Consider the following 27,298-nt stretch of genomic DNA (forward strand, 5'->3'; position numbering starts at 1 on the left):
CAATGTCTTTTTTTTTTTTTTTTGCATCTGTTGCTTTATATCCCTACTCATCCACTTAATAATTCCAACTTGGTTTATCCTCCTGACCTTGGGTCAGGAGGATAAACCAAGGCAATCTCTAACCATTTGCCATGCACTACTGACATTCTTTCCTTGTAGCTTTTCAAGCCATAGCACTGTTCCAAGATCTCTCATAATCACTAGCCATATAGTTTAACATAAATCCCTTCTTGACAGACAACTCCATGTGTTTGGCAACTTCCCAGAATAAGACTGCATGATCACTCTTCCCAAATGGAGGCATAGTGGCTACCATGGTTATGGATAAATCTTCTGATGCTATTATCAGACCCAACATCCTCAAACCCCTTGTCCCCTTTATAATATGTTTCATGTAATTATCCCTTAGGAACTGTATAAATCCCACTTACATCTTACCATGTCCTCTTTCCTCCACCCAATCAATGGTCTCATAGTTAAAGTCTCCAATAATAATTGTTCGGCCTACACTCGTGCTAATCTGCTGATACATGACATCTATATCTTTCTGTGTACCCCCTGGTCTACACCAGCAGCACCCAACAACATATTTTGTCCTATTTGCCTCTATCTTACACCAGAAGGCCTAAATAAGCCATCTTCCTCAGGCAAAAAATCCTCTTTAACTTCTAAGTTTGTTTGCTGTAATTCTTCAGCAATATCCCACCTCCTGTCCTGTTCTTTCTATCCTACCTGAAAATACAATACCCTTTACATTCACTGATTGGGTACCAGTGGAGATTGAACTGCCCACTCAGTCTCCAAAAGTTAGATAGGGCTAAAAACGACCTCGCCTACTCCCTGTATATAGGAATAAAAAGGCGTTAGTTATAATACTGTTACTTACTAAAATACTAATCAAAATAACTTCACTGATATAAAAGACTTCCAACAAAACTTCATGCATTTAATTGTATAACAAACTTTAATAAATATTTGAACTCTATAGTTTCAACAATGCATATCATTCTCAGAAGCAAATCATAAAAATGGCCATATACGAGACAGGATCCAAAAGTTTCTGGACTGACATACAAAATTTGTGCCAATTATAAACCAGCATGCGTAACAGATAACACCATCTATGGGGAGGTTAGTGTACCAATTTCAACTCTCTACCTGTGTCATTCATTTGGAGGCACTCACTTGACTAACATGTCGCACGCTAAGTGGATGTAATGTTAAAAACTGAGTACCATGCTGAGATAAAGTTTTTCACCAAAGAAGGATTTTCTCCAAGTACTATTGGATGGTATTTATGGAGAAGCTTCTCCTTCATATTCGACCATGAAGGAGGCCAAAAGTTTCACCTAGGGGAAAGAGCATCAAAGATGAGCATTGTGATGATCAGCCTGTGGAAGTGATGACTGACGAAAATGCCTCTCTTGTTGAGGAGGAACCACTCAATGGCAGATGCTCAAAGAAATCTCATTCACGAGAAGTCTCGCATGACATAGGTCAGTGCAAGGTGGGTGCCCGACTTCTATCTTCAATTCAAGAGCATCGTGTGACCTGTTCCCACAAGTTTTTAGAGCTTTGCCAAGAGAATCAGAAGTGCTGGAATCCATTGTCGCCAAGGATGAAACAATGGTCCTTTATTATGATCCTCGTTCCAAAAGGAAATCCATGGAGTGGTGCAAACCAGAAAAAGCACCTCCAAGAAAAGCCAAAGTCACTCAGCCCACCAAGAAGACCATGGCAACAATCTTTTCAGAATGCCAGGGAATTCTCTTGATTGACTTCAAGGAAAGGAATACCACTGTGAATGCAGAATACTATGCTTCTCTCCTGCACAAATTGGCGATGCCATAAATCAGAAAAGATGAATGCTGAGTCATAGTCAATGCTCCACTCAATACAGCTATTGTTGCAAAGGCTGCAGTGAAGGACTGGTTTCCAGAAGATTAAACACCCACCCTACAGCCCAGTGACTACTACCTCTTTTTCAAACTGAAAAAATATCTTCAAGGAAGAAAATTTGCAGATGACAATGAGGTGAAAGATGGAGTTTTAAGCCATTTTGCAGACAAAAGTACAGACTATTTTTTCAAGGGCATAGAAATGCTAATTCAAAGATGTGAAAATTGTGTTGAAGTAAAGAGAGATTATGTTAAAAAGTGACACAGTTGTTTTCTTTCTATCACCTCTAAAAGTTAGTCAGGCTGGAACCACCCTTGTACTAGCATTTCATATAGCAGCACTCTTTACACATACTGTAATACCAAAATTTTTCAGAATATGAATCCCATTTTTAATTACATAATATACATTGAGAAACATTGTCCTACAGTTTTAATACCGTACTATCATCCTTAGCTTGATAGTACAGTAATAAGGCACATAGCTTATTATTATACAAATTTCAAAGAAGCTGTGCTATACAGACGCACCAAGTGATGTGTATTTATTATTAATATAGTAGTAGGATTACTTCTCTTATTGGATTAGGTCAAAGGATCATAGTACAAAGAAGTCCAACTGTTATGTCCTGCACTGATATTCCAGACATATGCATGTCCTACACCAGGGGTGTTCAACATGTCGATCGCAGAGCGATTTTTGGCCGATCTCGTGTATTCCTACCTACTTACAAATTTAATTAAAACTGAAAACATAATATTTTATTTATCATTATTTTGTATTATTTTTAATTCGCTTTAGGTATATTGCTAGGGGTTCTTAAGGGTCAAAGCTGTATAACTGAGAGGAGACCTCCACATAGCCTTTAAAGGAATGCGGAGAACCGGCCAGGACTTCTGACCTAATGTCCAATCTTCACCTTCTCGTGGTGCACCCTGTTGGCTATCTACTTGAATACTGAACGAATGAGAATGGGCTGGCAATTTGGGATTTAGCCGACCAAATTGTATTCTTATTGGTTAAACCAAAATAAAAAATGATGGTACGACATGACATTACTTTGAAAAACTGCTAAATGAAACAAGCAGTGATGACAGCACAGTGGTAAAAAATACTAACAGGGCATGCAGTCAGGAATACATATCCATAATTGAAGTAGAAAAAGCCATCAAAGGCTTGAAATGTGGAAAGGCAGCAGGAGTGGACGATATTCGACCAGAAATGCTGAAGTATGGTGTATAAGAGTCTAACAGTGGCTGCACTGCATAGTTCAGTAAGCCTGGACAGAGGGAAAAATTCCCAATGATTAAAGTAGAGCTCTCACAGTACCCATATATAAAAAGGGAAATAAAACTGAATGTGAGAATTACAGAGGTATTTCCCTACCGAGTGTTCCTGGCAAGATCTATGCAAGTATACTTGAGAAATGGTTGAGAAAAATTGTGGAAGAAAAGCTTGATGAACAAGCTGGATTCAGGCCAAATAGAGGCTGTCAGGATCAGATCTTTACTTTACGACAAATAGGCGAGAAAGCATGTGGATATAACAAAGATCTGTATTTAAGTTTTGTCGATTTGGAAAAGACATATGCCAAGGTGCCAAGAGAGAAGCTATTCAATACGCTACAGTTATATGATGTCAATGGGGCATTATACCAAGCAATACTTAGTCTTCATTTGAGTTGTAAGTTAGCAGTTAGAATTGAAGGAAGTACAGGAAGATGGTTTAATGTTAAATCTGGTGTGAGACAAGGATGTACATTATCCCCTCTGTTATTCATTATCTATATAGATCACATTATGAAGGAAAGTGGTATTAAACATGATATCAAAATTGGAGATGTTAATGTCAGCTCTTTGCTTTATGCGGATGATGTTATACTTCTAAATAATTCCGCTATAAGTCTGCAAGATTCTCTGACTAAATTGAATAGCTGTTGTAATAGACATGGTATGAAGGTCAGCAATAAAAAGACAAAAACAATGAAAATAGGCAGAATCATTGACAATGTCAACTGTGTTGTGAATGGAGAATCTGTGGAACAAATGAAACATTTCAGCTACTTAGGCACGATTTTTACTGAAGATGGTAAATCAAATATAGAAATAGACAACAGAATCAGCAAAGCTGGTATGGTAGGAAGTCAATTGAATAAAATCATATGGAATAAGAGAGAAATTAGTCGAAACACTAAATTAGCTGTATACAAGACAGTGTTCATACCAGTTTTAACTTATGGATCTGTGAGCTGGGTCAGAAGTAAAACACTTGACCAAATACTAGAGACCCCAGATATGAGAGTCCTGAAAAAGATTATAGGCATGAACAGATGGCATCAATGGCAATATCATATTAAACACGAGGATATTAGGAAAGAACTTGACATTGTCAACATCCAGGAATGCGTTAGCAGAGCTAATCTCAGGTGGTATGGTCACTTAAACAGAATGGGCGAAGAAAGATTAGCAAAACAAGTGTTCTTTGCCAGGTTGGCAGCAAAACGACCCAGAGGAAGACCAAGATATAGGTGGATTGATATGGTACAAAGTGCCTTAGACGATAGAAATATAAGATCTGATAATGTTGGAGTCTTGACAAGTAACAGACTGATTTGGAGGAAAATTGTAGATAGGAAGTTAGTAATGATGTAATTTTTTTCATGTAGTACTATCATATACTGTACACCCCTTGAGAGTACATGGCAGGAATTTGACGATGAAGTATAGTGCTATTGTTTATTTATTTTTCGTTAAAATTGTCAAATCAGTAATTTTCTTATAAATCCGGGTAAATGTATTAATTTCGATCAGTGGAAGTCAAACAGCCAGCCGAGTAAATACGATTATAAGCAAAGTGTAAAAACTCGACTGTAGCTTAAATATTAAATATTCCAAAGCACATTATATCGATTTTTTACTTAGGTTAAGTCCCATGTGAATATTGTAAAAAAATTAAATTCTTTGTTTGTCTCGGTACAGTTTGTATTAAATGTTTTTGTAAATAACTCTTTTGAAGCTAACAGTATATACTGCTTGAATAAGAATATGTTAGGTGTTAAAAACAAAGGCAATGTTTTTGTCGCTGAAGCTGTACATGGCGGCATTAGAAAGATTGTTATTGAAACTTGTAGGTATGAGAAAGGCTTGCAGGCTCTAACTGTAAACATCTCCGAAGTCATTCAGAAAGAATTCAAACAACTTTCCGATGGCCAACAACTTACAATCAAAAGAAAGCAGAGGAGAACAAAGACGCACCAAACTTGAAACTTAAGATGAAAGACTCATACCGATTCTTTGGGGGGGGTTGCCAAACTTCATGCGAGGTCTCAGAGGAGGCCTAATAAAAAGGGACTGAAGCAAGCAGAAGTGGTCCCAGTTCCAGAATTGCTGTCAGAGAGGAGGCCGGTCCAGAGTCGCCATCAGAGAGACTGCCCGGTTCGAGACGTCGCTAGAGAGAGACTACTTCTAGGCTGCAGACAAGGTTTCAAATTTCCGAAAGGAAGAGTTCCAATTGTCGAAGAAAAGTTTCCATGCCAGGTTAATGTCAGACATTCACCAGTGTGTTGCGTTTTCATTAAAATTTGATGAATCAAATGACTTCACAGATATCGCTCAGTTAATGGTATTTATTCACATGGTATTTCAAGATTATTCAAGCAAAGAAGAACTTTTGAAAATTACACCATTATTGATTAGGACTAGGGGAGAAGACATTTTTTCGGCATTTGATGAATTTGTGAAACAACACAAACTTCCGCTTTTTAAACTTTTGTCTATTACTAACTGATGGTGCTCCTGCAATGATAAGTAATAAATCAGGCTTCATTTCATTATGTAAAATCGATGACAAATATCCAGATTATTTAACGTACCACTGTATTATTCACCAACAAGTACTGTTTAGTAAAAGATGTTTTGGATATTACATTTAAAATTGTAAATTCTGTTCGAGGAAAAGCTCTGCAACGGCGGTTATTTAAATTACAGGCAGATGATGATAGGGAACTTCTGTTGTACAATAATGTTCGCTGGCTCAGCAGAAGTCAATTTGTAGAAAGATTTCTTATATTAATTAACATTATAAAAAATTTTCTTGATGAAAAAGGAGACATTTTTCCACAATTGAGTGATAAAATATAGTTGTTACACTTATCATTTTTAGTAGATTTCTGTGCAAAATTAAGCAATTTAAATTTAGAGTTACAAAGTAGAGATAAAAATTTAACTGGCATGTTTTAAGTTCAATAAAAAGTTTCCAACAATACTTACTTTTATTAAAGAAAAATATAAATGACTGCGAATTTAGACATCTCCCATATTTATTAAAATTTTTTGAACAAAATCAAGAAATGCTTCGTTATGATTTAAAATTTAAATTTTATATTTTAATTGAAATATGATTTAAAAGAATTTATTCGTGAAATAGAATTAGTTGAGGAAGAAATAAATTCAAGATTTAAAGATTTTAATAAAACTGAAATGATTGTATCTTTTATCAATAATCCATTTCAAGAAAACTTGAACATCACAGAAATTTCAAATAAAATTAGTGGGCTGTTTGATATAAATCAAGCTGAAGTAGAACTCATCATCAAATTCCTGCTATGTACCCTCAAGGGGTGTACAGGATACGACAGTACTACATGAAAAAATGACATCATTACTAACTTCCTATCTACAATTTTCCTCCAAATCAGTCTGTTACTTGTCAAGACTCCAACATTATCACATCTTATATTTCTATCGTCTAAGGCACTTCAGAATAGTTGACATTTAAAATCAATAAACAATGAAGTCATTTGAAAGTATTCACATGAAAAATTTCCAATATTAACTGATATTGCGCGAAAAATTCTGTCGTGTTTCGAATCGACATACTTGTCAGAATCTGCTTTTTCAAATATGACCATCATAAAAAATCAATTAAGAAACCAAATTACAAATGATCATTTGGATGATTGTCTGCGATTGGCCACTTCTTCATATCAGCTTGACTATGAAAATATTGCAAGGTCCAAACAATGCCAAATTTCACATTAACTTTTTTTTTTTTTTTTTTTTTTTTTTTTTTTTTTTTTTAAATCAACCAGCATTTCCTGAAACTTGAGTTTGTAATTAATCTGTTGTTTTTTCTAACTTTGGTTTTCCAAAATACAGAAATAAATATTTTATTCCAATATATATATGTTAAAAATACCAAGCAATTTTTTAAAACTTTACACACACACATTTTGTTGTATTAAACTAATTAAAAATGATAAATAAATTTTTAAATACACAAATAAAGTTTTTAGTTGTGTATTTTTTTTTAGTTGTTTATTTGTGCATAATCAGATATCAGGTTGGGGGAACACGATCTACATAAGAGAGTAGATCGCCGAATCACTTTTTATAGAAAAGTAGCTCGCGTAGTAAAAAAGGTTGAACACCACTGTCCTACACTGTGGCAATTTTAATGGTATTGATCTTTATAGCTTCCAACACAGCAATGCTTTATGTTATAATCAAAGACTGTAAACATGTAGTTTGAAAAGAACAACATGAACAATGCAGTGGCCAGACACGATTGCAGCAGAATGTTGATAGCATGAACTGAAATGCAGAATAAGGGCAAAGCCAAGCAGTTGTCTTCATCACGAGAACTTAACACTAAATGAGTAGAAAATCTTCTGTGATGCACTGAAGTAGTTATATGGACAAAAGCCACAAGTGGTTCAATGTAGCATATTATGTCTAATAGCCGCTGATTTGTCTCTTTTATAAAGGATAAAAAATTTGACTTTCTGGGAAGAAAAACTTTTCCACCTCCATATGAGACTAGCTAATTAACGTCAACTGAAACCACAGAAGAAGGGAACAGTTAAGCCAATTTTTCACAGTGAATTACCAAAAGGAATCGCACGCTGCTGGTCTAATAAGCTAGACAGCATCTTTGCTCTTTAACCAACATGCTGCAAATACTAATTCCAATGTAAAGTTTGGTGTTTTTAGGTGGCTTTCACCAACCAGCAAAGGGGAAAAACAGACACATTGAAAATGTGCAATGCTTGGTCTCCAAAGAAGGGTTTCTGGATTATTCAATACTCCTACCTAAGGAATTAAATATCCTATGATCTATTATCTTTTATAGGAGGGATCCACATAAAAATCACTATCCTAGCATGTGGTTCCCAGAGGTGTACAGGATGATATGGGTCCAATTAATGAAATACACCTAAGCCTTAATGAAATACACCTAAGCCTTAATAAAACAAACTGCATTATATATGAGCACACAAAATTTGTGTCAAGACATAACAGGAAACCAAGCACTCCAAGAGGATGCAACTCCAGCTCGCCTTCACATAGTACATCCTGGGTAACGCTAAAGAGTTACAAAAACCTGGCCATCCAGACTATCTTAGGATCTCCTGGATTAGTGCACATGCATATGCAAACATTCATATTCACGAATTGAGGGACACAAAACACGTGTTGAAATGATTATTTTACTTATTATTAATAAAATAACACTTGACATTTCGACCCTTGTATTGAGGTCATCATCAGAAAGATACATGTGTATAGGAAACCAAGCTACATGCTCTTACACTCTATAAAGGTAAATTAAATCTACGCTGTTAATTAATCTTTTTCTTAGCCTGACCTCTAGTGATTAAAAAAATAAAAATAAATAAATTGAAAAAATAATACTACAATAAGCTCTGCTAAAATCCTCCTGTACTAAGATTCTTCTTGATTTGTTCAGTTCAGATTGTTATACTGTGATTTTCCTCTGGACTTGTACAGTTGAAGTTGCTATTGAATGTTAAAGGGAAAAAAAAAACACTTCACCAAGCCTTCTTTGTATTGATATTTTTCTTTGGCTTGTTCTGGTTGCTATAAAGGTTGCAAATGGGACCTCCACATTCTTGGAATGGTTAGGCCATCATTTTTGTTCAGATTTGGATTATTTTTCGGAAATGCCTCTGGTATGGCAATAGCATTCTTGAAATATTTTTTTTTTGTTTTTACTAGTATCTCTGTGGAGGGTTTTTTTACTGTATCCATTTTTTATGAATGTATGGCTGATGAACTCATATTCCTAGTTTAGAGCTTGTTCATTTGAAGAAATAGTTTGAGCTCTGTGTTGAAAGGTGCTTATGACCTCTAGTTTTTGTGTTAGGTGGTGATAAGAATTGTTGTGTATGTCGGTTTGCAGTAGACTGAGAAGGAGAGACAGCCTGAGGGAAGACGTGTGTGTCTAGGAACAGAAGAGAGTTGTTTTTTTTCTATTTCAATGGTGAATTGGATACATTTGTGTTATTTGTTCAGGTGGGCTAAGGAATGTATTTAGTGCTTCGTGGCCAAATGGCGAAAATATCATTGACATATCTGATCCAGATTTTGGGCTTTAGGCACGCCGACTCTAGAGCTAGGTGGGCAAAGAGGGTCGTGATGTCATGTGAAAATATGTTCTGTCGGAGCAAGATAGTATCATTGTTCGGGACATTGGTGAAAAGGGAAGTTATATCAAAGCTTATAAATCTTGGTCATTGAGTGTAATGTTTTTAATTTTGTTTATGAAATGTGTATTTTTTTTATAGGAAGGGGACTGACCTACCAATTCCCTGAGTGTGGCTGCTAATTTTTTGGCTAAGTGGTGATTTGGGCTGTCGATTCCTTCAACAATCGGACATAGAGGTGTGTCTGTTTTGTGTATTTTTGGCAGGCCATAACGTCAAGTGTTATTTTATTAATAATAAGTAAAAATAATCATTTCAACGTGTGTTTTGTGTCTCTAAATTTCATGAATATGAATGCTGATCACCGTGTAATCTTAAAAGAAAGAGGCGTATGCAAACAGTTTATTAAGTTACAATGACAGAAAGTAGGACTCATCCTGCCAACTAGAAGTGTCCTAATATTGCCATCATACAAGAAACAGAACAGGCAATATTTTCCCCAGTTCAAAACTGGGGAAAATATTGCTCTCATGTCACCTCATTGGAAAATAATATTGGGATAGAGAATGGAATTATCGAAGAATTATGCGTACTTTGGCGATCGATTTAAGTGAAAGTGATTCGGACACCAAAATGACTACGAAGATTAAAAGAATTTGATAATGGTATTTTTTTCCAATCTTTTTTTTTTGCATGGGTTTGTTAAAAGAGTTACAAGTCATAATTAATTGGTTTAGGACATTAAAGTGTCTCAGTTCTCTCAACTGTAAGTTTAGAATATCTAAGTTCATTTGAAAAAATTTCTGTTTTCCTGTATAATTATTTTTATTTTATGCTATACCTTTTTTTTTTAATTTTGTTAATACTCTACATACATTTTTCCAACTGTTATACAAGCAAAATAGTTACCACTTTAAAAAACTACAATGTTCGTAAAAGAAAAGCTAAATTTTCCAACCTGTAATAATAAACAAACTCATCCCAGAAGATCGGAATGGATTCTCCTTTTTGTGACATGCACAGAAGTGTTGAAGGGTCTCAAATCTGTGGGCATACTATACTGTACTATAATTATCCAAGATTAGATTTACAAGAAACCAAATTCATTGGCTATAAAAATTCTAATATGTAAAAGGGACACGGACACAATAGATTTTACATTTCGTATGAAAGGTGAAGTTGTCTACATGTAGATTTCATAACTAACCTTACCTCATTTTTATTTTATTTTTATACGTACACGAAAGCTAACAATTGCACAAAAGTAAAACAGCAATTTTTATGTTTTGCATTTAAGTCTATTAATCACTTCACTTTTAACATAATATGATCTTGCATATCATTAATCTTGGTTCCTGAAAAAAATCATGCAGACAAACAAAAGTAATTTTCTTTATGTCAGTTCATTCATTTTATGTTGTTTTACAGTTTAACAATAAGTAACCAAAGATTCTGAAATGGATATAATTTTGCCAACCTATGCAGAACCTTCATGACCTGCAGAATGATTTATAAACTGCTTAAAGGTTTGTGGAGCTCTAAAACAAGCATTATCAAAACATTGAAAATATGGGCTTCTTGTAGTTGCCAGTGCAGATTAAAATTCATAGGTTCTCTTCAGAAGCTAAAGAGGGACCCAGAATACTTTAAGCAGCTCGTGTGGACAGTTATGTTCACAAGTGCACTCACTCTTCCCAACAAATACCACATCTAGTATATCTGAAAAGTCCGCGCGGTTAGCCTAGTGGCTATGCGCTTCGCAACCATATGCCTGGGGAAGGAGTGTCCTAGGTTCGATTCCCGTCGGTGACGTGAGGAGCTTGAAGGATCTTCCTCAGCCTTAGCCAAGTTAGCCAGCCTTGGGCGTGGACAGCAGGGTTTTTTCCCCAGTTTATTCTGGGGTTTTGCATCCCGCAAAGCAGGCAAACTGGCCTTGAGAACTCAACACTACAGGCCATAGGATACGCCGGGGCATAAGGCTGACCACCTTATCCTGTAAATGGAGTGAGGTCCGATGATCAATGGACCCTCGACACCGCAAGGTAAAAGAGGGTATAAGGAAGATGATGACATGACAGTATATCTGAAAAGAACTAGCAAGTTCAATACAATGCTGTCGGTTTGGTCTTACCCTGAAAAATGAAATACTAAATGGAAAGGCCTAATATATAAGAGGATCATGGACAAAATGGATTTTACATTATGTATGAGAGGTGAAGCTGTCCATATAGATATCGCAGCTAACCTTACTTTTACTCTATAGTGCTACCACTACCCTACAAAAATGTACTACTAAATGAAATTCATGACTTAAGTACTTTAATGCAATACAACACATATCAAGGTCAAGAATGCTATACAGGAAAACCTTGCTTAACGTGAATTCAATATGCGCAATAATCAATTAGTGTGATTGAGTGAAATCGTACTATTTTCTGATTTAAGCAAGTGATTATTTAGAAAATGTGATTTTTTATGTTATGCGAAATTTTAGTCACCAATCTGCACCGAATGGTGGCTCTTGTCAATGTAGCAGCCAGTGGGCAGCAACTCTCGGCAGTTGACTCAAAGCTCATTGCAAGTGTACATGCAAACACAGTTCTCTTGCTCAATCACTTTTCCTTCATTTTGCTTTAATTTAGATGCCTATAAGGCTTTATTATATTCAACCCCTGATATGGAAAAGAGAAAGACTGATGAAGAAAGTTGCAGTAATAAAAAGAGAATAAAAGTAATTACGTTAAAGGAAAAGCTGGAAGTCATTACGAGACATAAAAGTGGCACTAGTAATACAATGATTGTGTGACCTGGTATACAGCGAGTCTACAGTTTGGACTATATTAAATAAGAGCAAAGAATACAAAATACTGCATGCAAATCACCCGAAATAGAAGCCATTTAACAATCAAGATGGAACGTCTTCCATCACTCTGGATTAATGGTTATAACCAAAAAAGAAAACCTCTTAGTAAAAGAAATATTCAGGCAAAAGCTCTTAGTATTTTTATACAATTGAAAGAGACCAAATTTCAAGAGGAATGCGAAAGCTTTACCACAAGTTAAGGATGGAATGACTATTTTAAAAATCTAACTGGACTACATAACGTAAGAATAACTGAGGAATCTGCTAGTGCTGATAAAGATTATGCAGCCGAGTTTCCTGAAGAATTGTAAAGGATAATTCATGAGGGCTATTATAACGATCATCAAATATTCAGTGTCGATGAAACTGGTCTCTTTTGGAAGCATATGCCAACAAAAACTTCCCTAGCTAAAACTGATGCATCTCAACCAGGATACAAAGTATCTAAAGATTGTCTTATGCTTTCATTAGGAGGCAATGCAGAAGGCAACTTTAAACTCAAGATCATTAAGAGGATGTAACTAACAAAAACTGCCAGTAATTTGGAAATCAAATAAGAAGGCTTGGGTGACCAAAACTCTTTTCAAGGAGAGGTTCAACTGTTATTTTTGTCCTTCGGTTGCAGACTACTGCAAGAAAAATAAATCTTACCTTTAAAGCCTTTTTATTATTGGATAATACTGCCGGTCATCCTAGGGGACTTGCCGATCTTAATGAAAATGAGATTTTTTTTGTCCTGAAATACAACTTCTTTACTTCAGCCGATGGGTCACACTATCATTTAAATCTATCATACTATTGTTTACTACCTTCACAGAACCTCTGGTCTCTTCTGGAAGCATATGCCAACAAAAACTTCCCTAGCTAAAACTGATGCATCTCAACCAGGATACAAAGTATCTAAAGATTGTCTTATGCTTTCATTAGGAGGCAATGCAGAAGGCAACTTTAAACTCAAGATCATTAAGAGGATGTAACTAACAAAAACTGCCAGTAATTTGGAAATCAAATAAGAAGGCTTGGGTGACCAAAACTCTTTTCAAGGAGAGGTTCAACTGTTATTTTTGTCCTTCGGTTGCAGACTACTGCAAGAAAAATAAATCTTACCTTTAAAGCCTTTTTATTATTGGATAATACTGCCGGTAATCCTAGGGGACTTGCCGATCTTAATGAAAATGAGATTTTTTTTGTCCTGAAATAGAACTTCAGCCGATGGGTCACACTATCATTTAAATCTATCATACTATTGTTTACTACCTTCACAGAACCTCTGCCCAGGCCCTCGAAGCAACAAGTAAAGAGAATGCAATTTCTTCATCAGAGTTTTGGAAAAAACACAATATCAAGCAAGAAGAAAATACTAATTTGGCATGGGAGGAAATCACCGCCAGCAATTTGAGACTGTGTGGCAGAAGGTCTTGCTTCCCTTGCAAATTGAGAAATTTTACAAAAGCACAATTGGAAAAGAACTTGGATTTAATGAACTCCAACTAGCAGAACAGGGTGCATATGAAGAAGAAGATAAGGAGTGCAAACTAGAAGAGAATGTTATGACTAAGAAGCTAACTGCAAAAGAATTTGAGCTAGTTTTCAATCACACTGAGCATGCAAAATTTTGTTTGATGCTGATTCTGATATGGAACGAAGCTTCAAAATCCACCGAAATCTTGACAAAGTGAGCCAGCTATCACAAACTGCATGAAAAGATGAAAAAGTTGCACTATTCAAACATCTTTACTTAATTTGTTTGTAAAAAAAATTAGCTCATTCAAATGTTCAGACATAAAATAAAATTTTAAGCAATTGAGTTTTATTATCTTTGATGATTTACCCTCTAAGATAGCTTATAAATTTCTTATTCAAATTTACGCTAATTCATTTGATAAATTATAATTATTCCTAGGGGTTCTTGACGGTCAAAGCTGTATAACTGAGAGGAGAACTCCACATAGCCTTTAAAGGAATGCGGAGAACCGAACAGGGCTTCTGACCTAATGTCCAATCCTCACCTTCTCGTGATGCACCCTGTTGGGTATCTACTTGGATACTGAACGAATGAGGATGGGCTGGCAATTTGGGATTTAGCCGACCAAATTGTATTCTTATTGGTTAAACCAAAATAAAAAATGATGGTATGACATGACAAAATTTCATACCGGCTGGGGTGTCGCTAGGTTAAACAAGGCTCCCAACGTTTTTGCCAGGGAACCAGGGCGAACAGCAAAAAGTCAGCTACTGGAACAAATCTGAAAACTAGCTCCCAACTCAACAACACCAGAGTTAAAGATTGGTACTATCAACATAAGAAACCTGAATGGCAAAGAAATGGAGCTAGCAGAGGAATTAGATATGTACCAGATCGACATAATAGGGGTGACTAAAACAAAATAGACAAAAACTGGTGAAATCTTTCTGAGCAATAAATACAAAATGTTATATTCAAACAATGACAATCAAGGAAAAGAAGGGGCAGCCATAGTATTCAACACAAAATACGAGGCTAATCTTCTTGAATGGCAGTCAGTCTCAAGTAGAGTAATGTGGGCAAATATGAGAATGGGGAACTGGACAGTGAGACTTATTTGTGTCTATGGTCCCACAGAAGATTCTACTAAGGTAGAAGTGGAGGAATTTTTTGATGCTTTAGAAAAAGCAACTGACACAATGAAAGAAGAAAAGTTGATCCTTGTTGGGGATCTAAATAGCAGAGTAGGAAATGATTGTGAGACATACAAATATATTTTGGGAAAATTTGGAGAAAAGAGCAAAGCTAATAATAATGGCAAATATCTGTTGGATTTCTGCTCAGGACATGGACTGGTTATTACTAACACCATGTTCCAACATAAAAATGGGCACAAATTTGGAGAGAAGAGGCAAGGAATAAGAAAGTCTCATTGATTATGTTATTGTTGATAGTGATGTTTTCTCCCTGGTGCAGGACACCAGAGTGTACAGAGGATTTGAAATTGGAAGTGATCACTATTTAGTCTTGAGCAGGATAAAATTGAATTTCATATTGAAAAGAATAACATGTAAGAAAGTTTTAAAGCGAATAAAAGTTGAGCAGCTCTCAGATGTGAACTGTAGATAGACTAAAATACACAAAGATTATTGAAGAAAAAAAGAAAGAGTTTGAGAACAGGAATCAAACCTTGGAGATTCAGTGGCAACCCTTGAAGAAAGCCCTGATTGATTCAGCTAGAGAGGCATGTGGTGAAGTTGTCTGCAAAGATAGAAAAATTAGAACTCCATGGTGGACACAGGAAGTTAAAGAGGCAATGAAGGAAAAGAAGAGAGCATATCAAAAGTTCCTGTGAAATAAGTCAGCTTGTGCTCTTAGACAATACAGAGACAAATGCAAGAATGCTAAACACTGTGTAAAACTAGATAAACAAAAGTCATGGGAGGACTTTGGCAAGAATATAGAAATTAATATCAAGAAGGTGGCAAAATATTCTGGAGGTTGTTGAAGAAGCTTAGTAATGGGGGAAAGAGGAGTGCTGAAAAAGGAGTTAGAGATGATAAAGGTGACATGAAAACGGGAGAAAAAGATATCCTTGAAGTGTGGAGTAATTACTTTGAAAAACTGCTAAATGAAACAAGCAGTGATGACAGCACAGTGGTAAAAATTACTGACCAGGCATGCAGTCAGGAATACATACCCATACTTGAAGAAAAAGCCATCAAAGGCTTGAAATGTGGAAAGGCAGCAGGAGTAGATGATATTCGACCAGAAATGGTTAAGTATGGTGGTATAAGAGTCTTACAGTGGCTGCACTGCATAGTTAAAAAGGCCTGGACAGAGGGACGAATTCCAGACGATTGGAGTAGAGCTCTCATCATACCCATATATAAAAAGGGAAATAAAACTGAATGTGAGAATTACAGAGGTATTTCCCTACTGAGTGTTCCTGGCAAGATCTATGCAAGTATACTTGAGAAACGGTTGAGAAGAATTGTGGAAGAAAAGCTTGGTGAAGAACAAGCTGGATTCAGGCCAAATAGAGGCTGTCAGGATCAGATCTTCACTTTACGACAAATAGTCGAGAAAGCATGGGAATATAACAAAGATCTGTATTTAAGTTTTGTCGATTTGGAAAAGGCATATGACAAGGTGCCAAGAGAGAGAAGCTATTCAATACGCTACAGTTATATGGTTTGAATGGGACATTATATCAAGCAATACTTAGTCTTTATTTGAGTTGTAAGTCAGCAGTTAGAATTGAAGGAAGTACAGGAAGATGGTTTAATGTTAAATCTGGTGTGAGACAAGGATGTACATTATCCCCTCTGTTATTCATTATCTATATGGGTCATATTATGAAGGAAAGTGGTATTAAACATGATATCAAAATTGGAGATGTTAATGTCAGCTCTTTGCTTTATGCAGATGATGTTATACTTCTAAATAAATCTGCAAGATTCTCTGACTAAATTGAATAGCTGTTGTAATAGATATGGTATGAAGGTCAGCAATAAAAAGACAAAGACAATGAAAATAGGCAGAATCATTGAAAATGTCAACTGTGTTGTGAATGGAGAACCTTTGGAACAAGTAAAACATTTCAGCTACTTAGGCATGATTTTTAGTGAAGATGGTAAGTTAAATATAGAAATAGACAACAGAATAAGCAAAGCTGGTATGGTTGAAAGTCAATTGAATAAATTCATATGGAATAAGAGAGAAATTAGTCGGAACACTGAATTAGCTATATACAAGACAGTGTTCAAACCAGTTTTAACTTATGGATCTGAGAGCTGGGTCAGAAGTAAAACATTTGACCATAGACTAGAGACCCCAGATATGAAAGTCCTAAGAAAGATTATAGGCGTGAACAGATGGCATCAATGGCAATATCATATTAAAAACGAGGATATTAGGAAAGAACTTGACATTGTCAACATCCAGGAATGCGTTAGCAGAGCTAATCTCAGGTGGTATGGTCACTTAAACAGAATGGGCGAGGAAAGATTAGCAAAACAAGTGTTCTCTGCCAGGTTGGCAGCAAAACGACCCAGAGGAAGACCAAGATATAGGTGGATTGATATGGTACAAAGTGCCTTAGACGATAGAAATATAAGATCTGATAATGTTGGAGTCTTGACAAGTAACAGACTGATTTGGAGGAAAATTGTAGATAAGAAGTTGGTAATGATGTAAATTTTTCATGTAGCACTATCATATCCTGTACACCCCTTGAGGGTACATGGCAGGAATTTGATGATGATGATAATTATTCTTATTGTTTATTATATTCAATTAATTAACTCAGTATGCATTAATTGATGGATTAATTAATCGCATTAAGCGAGGTTTTCTTGTATTAGAATGGGATACTTCATTTCAGAAACTTCAGTTTTTGCATACACTTGTTTTCCAACCTGATAAAATAATTTTTTTTTCAAAACAGTACCAAGATGCAACCTTTTAAGGCTCCCTTCCATAACGAAGTGTCAAATAAAGCAGTCAATATAAAATAACTGAAAAAAAATTACAATGGTAATGAAATTCTACATTCAAAAGGTTAATATTGGCCAACTTTATATACCTGACCTATCCCAGGTCCAGCAAAGGTTGGACAAAATGTTAATTGCTATATATTTACTCACTTGAATATGCATGAATGCGCACACATGCACGAACATACACACCCTATTGCAAACCATGTATAGCTACTTTTATTTTCTTAATTTATGAAATTAAATCAGTAACTGAATGAATAGTAAAGATGTAAACAAAGCTCTGAATAATTCAAAGAATTCTAAACTTAAGTTTTGCATGTTTAAGAATTCATCAACATTTCAAAGAGAGGAGCGAGAGATACATTACTTTTTGATGTCTTTTCTACCATCTGTTTCCTTTTTATGGAATGGATGAAAATCTAGGAAAAGTTCATAAACAATAACTCCCAAGCTCCACCAGTCAACACCCTATGAATTGTTTTTAAAATCATATTAAAAAAAAATCCAGATATGAAAATATAATTTTTTTTTTTTTTTTTTTCACATTTCAGGAATGAGCAAAATTCTTGATAACATAAGCAACAATAAACTAGTAAAATATAATTAAAAAAAAAGTTGGCTTAAATAAATTGGTCAATTTCTATGCAAGGTGTCAGTACATGTGTATGGTGGGAGGTGGGGAATTGAACAAATCAGACCACTTGAAAAAAATTTACTTACTTCTTGAAGAGACAGGTAACTAAAAAAAAAATAAATAAATAAATAAAAAATAATAATTCTTTTGTACAGTGATACCATTCCTTATTGCACTAACTGAACCTAGCATCTCTTAGCATGAGTAGTTTGTTTTATTTGCCTAATCTGGTACCAATTAAAACAAACAAATAAGATCCTAAATAAGAAATTCTTGTGTAGCTCAGTAGAAGTAGCATTTAACAAAGACTTGAACTTAAGTTCAAGTCTTTGTTGGACTGGTTCCTGAGTTAGTTAATCTCTAGCATGGGCAAGCAGGTGTTTACTTCTGGAAACTAGAGTTTTTTTTGTCCTAAACTCAAGAAAACCAACCACAGAACCCACACTATTTCAGGCAATAATATATCATATTAGGAACCACAAGATGGCAGTACATATTTGATAATCCCTTCATCAGTTGTCATTTATAATTAGTAACAGTCTTGGACCAATTATCTCTAATTGGCTACCAGTGGTGATTAAACTGCCCACTTATCATTAGAGGAAATAAAAGGCATTATTGGAAGTTTATTTTGCACTTGGTTAGACTATAATAAATTTAGTTTAATCCTATATCCAAGTGTAATCTGAAAATATCTTCAGCACTGAGGTAAGGTGGTACATCCCCAGGCAACTTGCAGCAAAGGTGGACCAGGTTCTCATCACTCCTTGTCTCAGTATCTCCCATAATGCAAAGCACATCTCCTTGCGGCCATGTATACTGCTATGCATTAAGGGAAGGGCCACTACCCAGACCGGTTTCAACCTTTATTAAGGTCTCGTCAGTGGGAGGCAGACTCAGAGTGGTGATACTAAGGCAGAAGCAAAAAAGAGAGATCATATTTACCTATACAAGTTGCCAACCAGTGTACCACCTTATTATTAAATTACTCTGGATTTAGAGAAAGATGTTGGAAGTTTATTTTGTACTTGGTTACACTATAATAAATTTAGTTTAATCCTTTATCTAAGTGTAAGCAAACAAAGTTTGCACCTGAAAATATCTTCAGGACTGAGGTAAGGTGGTACATCCCCAGGCAACTCGCTATTGCCTTAGCATCATCACTCTGGGTCTGCCTCCCGCTGACGAGACCTCAATAAAGGTTGAAACCGGTCTGGGTAGTGGCCCTTCCCTTAATGCATAGCAGTATACATATCTGCAAGGAGATGTGCTTTGCATTATGGGAGATACTGAGATAAGGAGTGATTAGAGCTTGGTCCACCTTTGCTGCGACTTGCCTGGGGATGTACGACCTTACTCCAAGTTTAGCAACTTGGGATAAGGTCGTACCCCAAGTTTAAACTAAATTTATTAAAAGGCATTATCTGATGATGATTAAAAAGAAATTTCATAAGCCAGAAAGGAATTATCATTTCAAATAATAAAATGACCCAATAAAATATTCAATTACAGAGTTTGCTATAATGGCAATCAGATATTTTAACAAAGTAACTTGTAGTCAACTATTATATCAAAAGAATACCACCCCATAATCTGCTACAGAAAGTTGTGTTATAATAAATTTTCCTCCTATAACTATTCCTGTGCTCCTATAAGTTTGCTGTAATAAGCATCAACTTAAGTGTGTGAGGAAATGGATTATCCAGTAAGTAAATTATACTCTTGACTTAATATTTAATCCAAATATACTACCTATTTCTTAACAAAATATGATGCAGAAAGAATGGAATATTGGATTATTGATCCAAATACCAGAAAAGGAGGATTTAACTGATTGCAGTAATTGGGGAGAAATATTATTAAACCACAAATAAAATACTAACAAGAATAATAATAATAGAAAGAATAAAAAAGAAATAGACCAAAAGCTAAGAGAAACAAGCAAGATATAGAGCCAACAGGTCATATATAATCAAATAGCAACACTTAGAATAATAACAGAACAGTCAAATCTTTAAGTCAACCATGATTTCGAAAAAGCTTGACAGCATTGACATAGAAGCAATATGGAAATTAATGCCGTATTATTATTATTATTACGGGCAACTCCAGGGAGTCATTAGACTCATCGAGGGAGGCCCCAAATCATATTCATCACAACTATTTGACATTCATACAGTATCTATCATACCTCGCCTTAAACTCATTCACTGTCACAGCATTCCCCAGAGACTCTGGCAGCCCATTCCACTCATTCACCACTCTAAAAGTAAAGAACCCAGCTCTAACACCTTTACTAACCACACTTTTGCCCAGTTTCCATGGATGTCCCCTAGTCCTCCCACAACCAGCCCTGTTCTCAAAAATATCTTCTGAATTAATTTTATAGAAACCCTTCAGTAATTTGAATGTCTCAATCATATCTCCCCTCCTCCGCCTATCAACCAATTTTTGCAACCCACAAATCCTCAACCTGTTCTCATACGGTTCATTCCACAGACCTGCTATCATCTTGGTCACTCGCCTCTGGATCCTCTCCACCTCCTCCCCATCAAGAAGAAACCTAGGTGACCAAATCTGAGCACAGTAGTCTAGATGGGGTCTTATCAAGGCTCGATAGAGAGGAACAATAACTTGTTTGTCTCTGCTTGTCAACGTATTCTTCAGCAACCAAGTGATTTGATGAGCTGTTTTGGTCACTTTTGCAATGTGTCCCCTAAATTTCAATTCCTTATCCACCAACACTCCTAAATCTCGTGCCTCATCAATTTCCTGGAGCAGGGTTCCACCAATGCAGTAAACTGCCGCCAATCTTTTCACCCCAAAATGCATAACCTTACATTTTGCCACATTAAACTGACATCCATTCTCCTTAGCCCAGACCTCCAATCTATCCAAATCATCCTGCAAAATTTTGACGTCATCTGCATTCACTATTGCCCTACCCAACTTCGCATCATCCGCAAACAAATGAACTGTTCCTCTCAGATCATTTCCTATATCATTTATGAACAAATTGAAGTCGCCGCTAGATGAATTCGTAATGAGTAGTGTTCGTGCAAGCTCCAGATAAGATAAGTATCATTTTCAGTTATCGATACAAATTACTTAATATTGTGTAGTTTTGTTTTGTTTGCCTTGCGTATTTTAATGCGTCTATTTTTGGTGTGTTATAACATTTAATTTGACAAAACACGTTACAGATAAATATGGCACCTGTGCGTAGGAAAATGGCGGCCAGTAATGAAGGTTCGCCATCGTTATCAAAGAACGGTAGCATAAAAGAAATGAGTCAGTGTACTAGCTGTGAAATGTATGCTTTGCGGAGTGCGGTCGGAGTGTGGTTAGATGATGATAAAGGATTGAATGTGTGTAGAAAATGTAGGGAGAATGCGGAATTGAAGTGTATTTCAGATCGTGAGTGTGATATTTTTTGTCAACCTTCAAAATGAAGGAAATAGGGATATGACAAGAAACGGCAAGGTTGTACATGAAAATTGTGAGAGTGTGAATGATAGTATAAATGGTTTCTCAGAGAACAAAAAAGATGAGATAGATGCATTGAGTGAGATCGCGTTGTTGAATAGTGCGATAGAAAGAGCAAAACAGCAGCTAGAGTGCATGAACAAAAGTAGACTGAATGAACCAACCAATAATAAAAGGTATGACAGGAAAAATAGACGTATGAATGTGAACATGAACAAAATGAAGGATAGAGTGCTGTATGGAGACTCGTTAGTACGAGGTGTGTTAGTAGAGGATTTGACAAAATCGTACCAACCTGGTGCGACCATAAAGGACGTAACTGCGTCTATTAGAGAGCAAAAGGAAAGGGTGAAAGAAATGATTGTTGTGGCAGGTACGAATGATTTGAAAGGAGATAAAATGGAAATGATAGAAAACCTGAATGAATTGTTTGAGGTAGCAAAAGAAAAGAGTGAGAGAGTTAGAATGATTAGTCTTTTGCCACGGTATGACAGTGAAATGTTTAAAAGGAGGGCTATAATTGCAAATGACTTTATGCGTGGGTTATGTATGACGAGTGGTGTGGAATTTGTGGATGTGTGGAGTGAGTTTGATGGGCGAAAGGATCTATATAAGATGGATGGCTTGCATTTGAATGGTTACGGTGTAAGAAGACTTGAGAAAGTGTTGCTGAATGTAGTGGATGTGCATATTCAGGGAAACTAGATTTGTTAGGGAGGGGGGGTAGAGATACAGTCCTTATGGAGGCAGTTGAATGTAAGAATGAATATAATATGCCAGAGCAAATAAGGACAACAAATCAGAGTGGGATAGTTAATATAAGGCATCAAGGTAGGGTTGGGGCTAATGGGGGTCTTAAATTCATGTACACTAATACTAGGAGTATTAGGAACAAGAAGGAAGAGTTTTTGGCCATGGTTGGCACGTCCAGACCACAGGTTATAGGTATTAGTGAAACATGGCTGACTGTAGATGATATAACTAGCAGGATTGAATGTGATGGGTATAGTGTGTTCAGGAATGACAGAGAGAATAAAATGGGGGGAGGAGTATTGTTGATGATAGCTGATGAGCTCCAGTCAAAGAGAATAGAAGTTGAATTGCAGGATAGAGAAAAGAGCACATTTGAGGCCATTTGGTGTGAGATTGTGGCTAGCAGAACTAAATATACAATTGGGTGCTGCTATAGACCAGGTGATGGAAAAGATGGTGGTGACAGTATGCACAAGCAAATAGAAGAAATGGGTGGAAGGAGGGTGATTATTATGGGAGATTTCAACTATGGTCGCATTGATTGGAGTGAGGAGAGGACACACGGGAGGAAGGAACTGGATTTTATGCGGTTATTAAGGGATAACTATCTGCGACAGCATGTAATGGAAAATACTAGGGGTCAGAGAGTGCTTGACCTAGTAATTACATCTGAGGATTTGGCTGTAACAAATATGACCACATTGCCACCAATCGGTGAGAGTGATCATAGGGTCTTAACTTGGGAGGTGGCTAAAGGTGTAGAATTTTCAATTAAGACAGGGTACAAGTGGAATTATCGGGCGGGAAAGTATGACAAGCTTAGGAGTTTGATTGGTTCAGTGCCATGGCATGTACAACTGCAAGGACTAGAAGTTGATAGTGCATGGGAGGTAGTTAAGAAGTGCTTGCATGAAGCAATGGCTGACTGTATACCTAGAGTCCGAATAATAAATCAAGTAGGGGTTAAATGGATGAATAACACCATTAAGCTTGAGTTGCAAAAAAAGAAACAACTATGGAGGGAATTTAAGGAGAAAGGTGACCGGCAGGCACATGAACGGTATAAAGCGCAGGCCAGAAGGGTGACGAGTGTGGTAAGAAAAGCAAAAAAGGATTACGAAAGAACATTGGCCATGCAGGCTAAAGAGAATCCTAAACAGTTTTTTAGATATGTAGCAAGTAAAAGGAAAAATGTACATGGCAGATTGATTTTAAAGAATGCCGATGGTAGGGAGGTAACTGAATCAGTTGAGATAGTTGAGTTACTGAGTGAGCACTTTGCAAAAGTATATCATCCAGGTGGTGACATTGCAGAAACGAATAAACCAGTAGATTATACGGGAATTGTGGTTAATGAAGTGGAGGTGAGTAGTCTATTGCATAACCTCAATGTCAATACATCTGTGTTGTATTGACATTGTATTGACTGTGTTAATTTTTTTAATTATGGCATACCATGTAAAATTATCAACACAGTTATGAAAAATATAGAATACAAAATCATACACAATGGAAAATTTTCATAAGTTTGAAATTAAAACAAGAGTGAGGGGTGTATTCTCTCCTCAACAATTTATTTTTAATTTTTTAATTATTGTAGACTGGGATTATGAGAATACCATGAAAAGTACAAAAAGGAATACAGTGCAAATGAACAGATACATGACCTGGATCTTGCAGATGATATTTTTACTGGCACATACACAACAACAACATAAGGAAAACTTAATAGAATTCAATTATGAAGCTTTGACAGTTGGATTAAGAATAAATAAAATGAAAACAAAAACAAAAAGAAGACATTGTACTGGATGGTCAAATTTTAGAAACAGTGGAGAACTTTAAATTACCTAGGATCAGTAATAAATAAACAGAGAGGAGCAGAGGAAAATATAAAATCTAAAATACAGAGAACACAGGAGATTTTTTAACATGTTAGGGAAAATATGGAGATCAAAGGAAATAAAGTTTAAAAAACAAAAATCAGATTGTTTAATTTTAAATCAGTTCTACTCTATGCATCAGAAACATGGACAAAACCAAAAAACTAGAAAAAACTGCAAGGCTTTGTAAAAAAATGTAAAAAAAAAAAGAATTCTACAAATAAAATGGCTGGAAAAGATATCCAATAAAGAATTATGGGAGAAAACTAAGCAAAAACCAATAACATATGACAGAGAGAATGGAGATGCTATGACAACTGAAAAAAAAGATGTTATCCAGATCCTATAGTAATAATAACATTTTTCACTATACACATCGGTAACAGACTTGTTTAAACTCATTCTCTAGGATCCAAAATGTGTCCACCCCACCAATAAAATTGTTTGTGTTCTTAATACAAGGGGGATTGTTTTAGTCAAGATGAGGAGTCATAGACTTAAAATATTTAGTAAGTTTCTGCTTTAGTGATATTCTTGCTATTCTGTCAGAATTCTAAGCAGACCTTATTCTGAATTTGCCATTTCTATATTGGGCATGCCATTAGGAATTATAGCAAAACTGGAGCCTTAGGTCAAAATATTCTATTTAGCTCAGCAGCCAAATATGAAAGATCAAATACGAACATCTTCAAATCTGCATAAAGTGACTCAAGAGCACACACACACACACATATATATATATATATAAAAACTTTGTAGCAGTGGTTATGTTAAACATATCTAGTATGACCAATTCTCAGATCAACAAGTTAAAATTTGTTTGAACATTGATAGTTTAATATTTTGATCAATTTCTCTTATTCCAATACAAAATTATTCAACTGGCTCTTAAATCAATACCAGTTTCAATTATTCCATTTTCATAATTTTGTCATCTTCACTAAAAATTTCCTAAATAATTGAACTATTTTACTTGTTCAATATGTTCTCCACTGAGAATGTGACTTACATTCTAAGTTTCTTTTTACTGGCATTTTCCAAACAAAACTTACACCAGTTATTCAATTTGGATAAAGAATTCTCGATTCCAGATTTACTGGAATTATTTAACAACATAACATTATCATCTGAATGAAGTAAAGATCCAAGTTGAATATCTCTGATTCATCATCATCAAATCCCTGGTATATACTCTCAAGGAGTGTGCAAGATATGATAGTGCTACATGAAAAATTTACATCATTACTAACTTCCTATCTACAATTTTCCTCCAAATCAGTCTGTTACCTATCAAGACTCCAACATTATCAGATCTTATATTTCTGTCTTCTAAGGTTCTCCATTCATGATGCAGTTGGTATTTTCGGTGCTTCTTCCTATTTTCATTGTCTTCTTGTTGCTGACCTTGATATCATATCTATTACAACAGTTATTCACTTTAGTCAGGGAATCTTGCAGACTCGTAGCAGATCTATTTAGAAGTATAACATCATCCACATAAAGTAAAGAGCTGAGATTAACACCTCCAATTTTGATCCATATAGATAATGAATAACAGAGAGGATAATGTACATCCTTGTCTCACACCAGATTTAACATTAAACCACATTCCTGTACTTCCTTCAATTCTAACTGCTGACTTACAACTCAAATAAATATTGCTTGATATAATATCCGATTGACATCATATAACTGTAGCATTTTGAATAGTTTCTCTCTTGGCACCTTGTCACATGCCTTTTTGAAATCTACAAAACTTAAATACAGATCTTTGATACATTGTCATGTTTTTCATAAAGTGAAAAGCTGATTCTGACAGCCTCTATTTGGCCTGAATCTAGCTTGTTCTTCAGCAAGCTTCCCTTCCACAATCCTTCAACCTTTTCTGAAGTATACTTGCATAAATCTCACCAGGAACACTCAGTAGAGAAATACCTCTGTAATTCTCACATTCAGTTATATTTCCCTTTTTCTATATAGGTACTATGAGAGCTTTGCTCCAACTGTCTGGAATTTGTCCCTCTGTCCAGACCTTCTGAACTGTGCAGTGCAGCCACTGTAAGACTTTTATACCTCCATACGTGAGCATTTCTGAGTTGAATATCATCTACTCCTGCTGCCTTTTCACATTTCAGGCTTTTGATGGCTTTTTCTACTTCAAGTATGGATATGTAGAAAAGCCATCAAAATCCTGAAATGTGGAAAAGCAGGACGAATTCCAGATGATTGGAGTAGAGCTCTCATAGTATCCATATATATATATACACACACACATATAAAGGAAAATATCTCCGATTTTGATATAATATTTAATGGCACTTGCTTTCATGATATGATCTATACGGATGAAGAATAATAGGGGAGGAGATGACATAACTGATTTTATAAACCATCTTCATGTATCTCCTTCCTTTCTAAACACTAGCCATATGTATTACTCTTTATATTGTCTATTTACACCATAGAATTGTACTAATGGAAGATCTTTCTTACAGATACATTATTGTCGGCCTTTCCCAGATCTACAAAATTAACAGATTCTCATTGTACCGAAGCCCTCCCCCATCCACAAGTTGCTATCTGTGGTCAACCTCCCATTCTGAAAATATTAAAATGGAAAATTTCAGAAATAAACAATTTATAAATACATCGGCAAAGTAGATATTAGATCCAATAATCATCTCAAGCCAAATGTTTGTAGAAACTATAAAAGTTTCGTAAATTGACCTGAGAGCTTACGAGAATACCATCCTTGGCATCCCCGAGTTGCCTTAGCTGCTTAAGTCAAGTAGTGCATGCTAAGGCAACTTGGGGATGCAGAGGAGTGTATTCCCATAACCTGACCTGAGAGCTTACAAAACATTCATAGT

At 35.7% G+C, this 27,298-nt stretch overlaps 1 protein-coding gene across 7 annotated transcripts in view; it reads right to left on the bottom strand.

Moving 5' to 3' along the window:
• The window catches only part of LOC150097375 (serine/threonine-protein kinase Sgk1-like), a 163,959-nt gene that overhangs the window by 79,970 nt on the left and 56,691 nt on the right, over nt 1-27,298 (bottom strand). For all 7 annotated transcript variants that reach the window (XM_090407384.1, XM_090407387.1, XM_090407389.1 and 4 more), the window contains exon 7: nt 18,040-18,140. In XM_090407384.1, coding sequence (XP_090263510.1) covers nt 18,040-18,140 — 101 coding nt within the window. The remainder of the gene's footprint in view (nt 1-18,039; nt 18,141-27,298) is intronic.

This window comes from Typopeltis vanoorti, chromosome 17 (assembly GCF_054136105.1).
Source record: "Typopeltis vanoorti isolate ZY-2024b chromosome 17, IOZ_Tvanoo_1.0, whole genome shotgun sequence".
In the NCBI taxonomy this organism is placed as follows: Eukaryota; Metazoa; Arthropoda; class Arachnida; order Uropygi; family Thelyphonidae; genus Typopeltis; species Typopeltis vanoorti.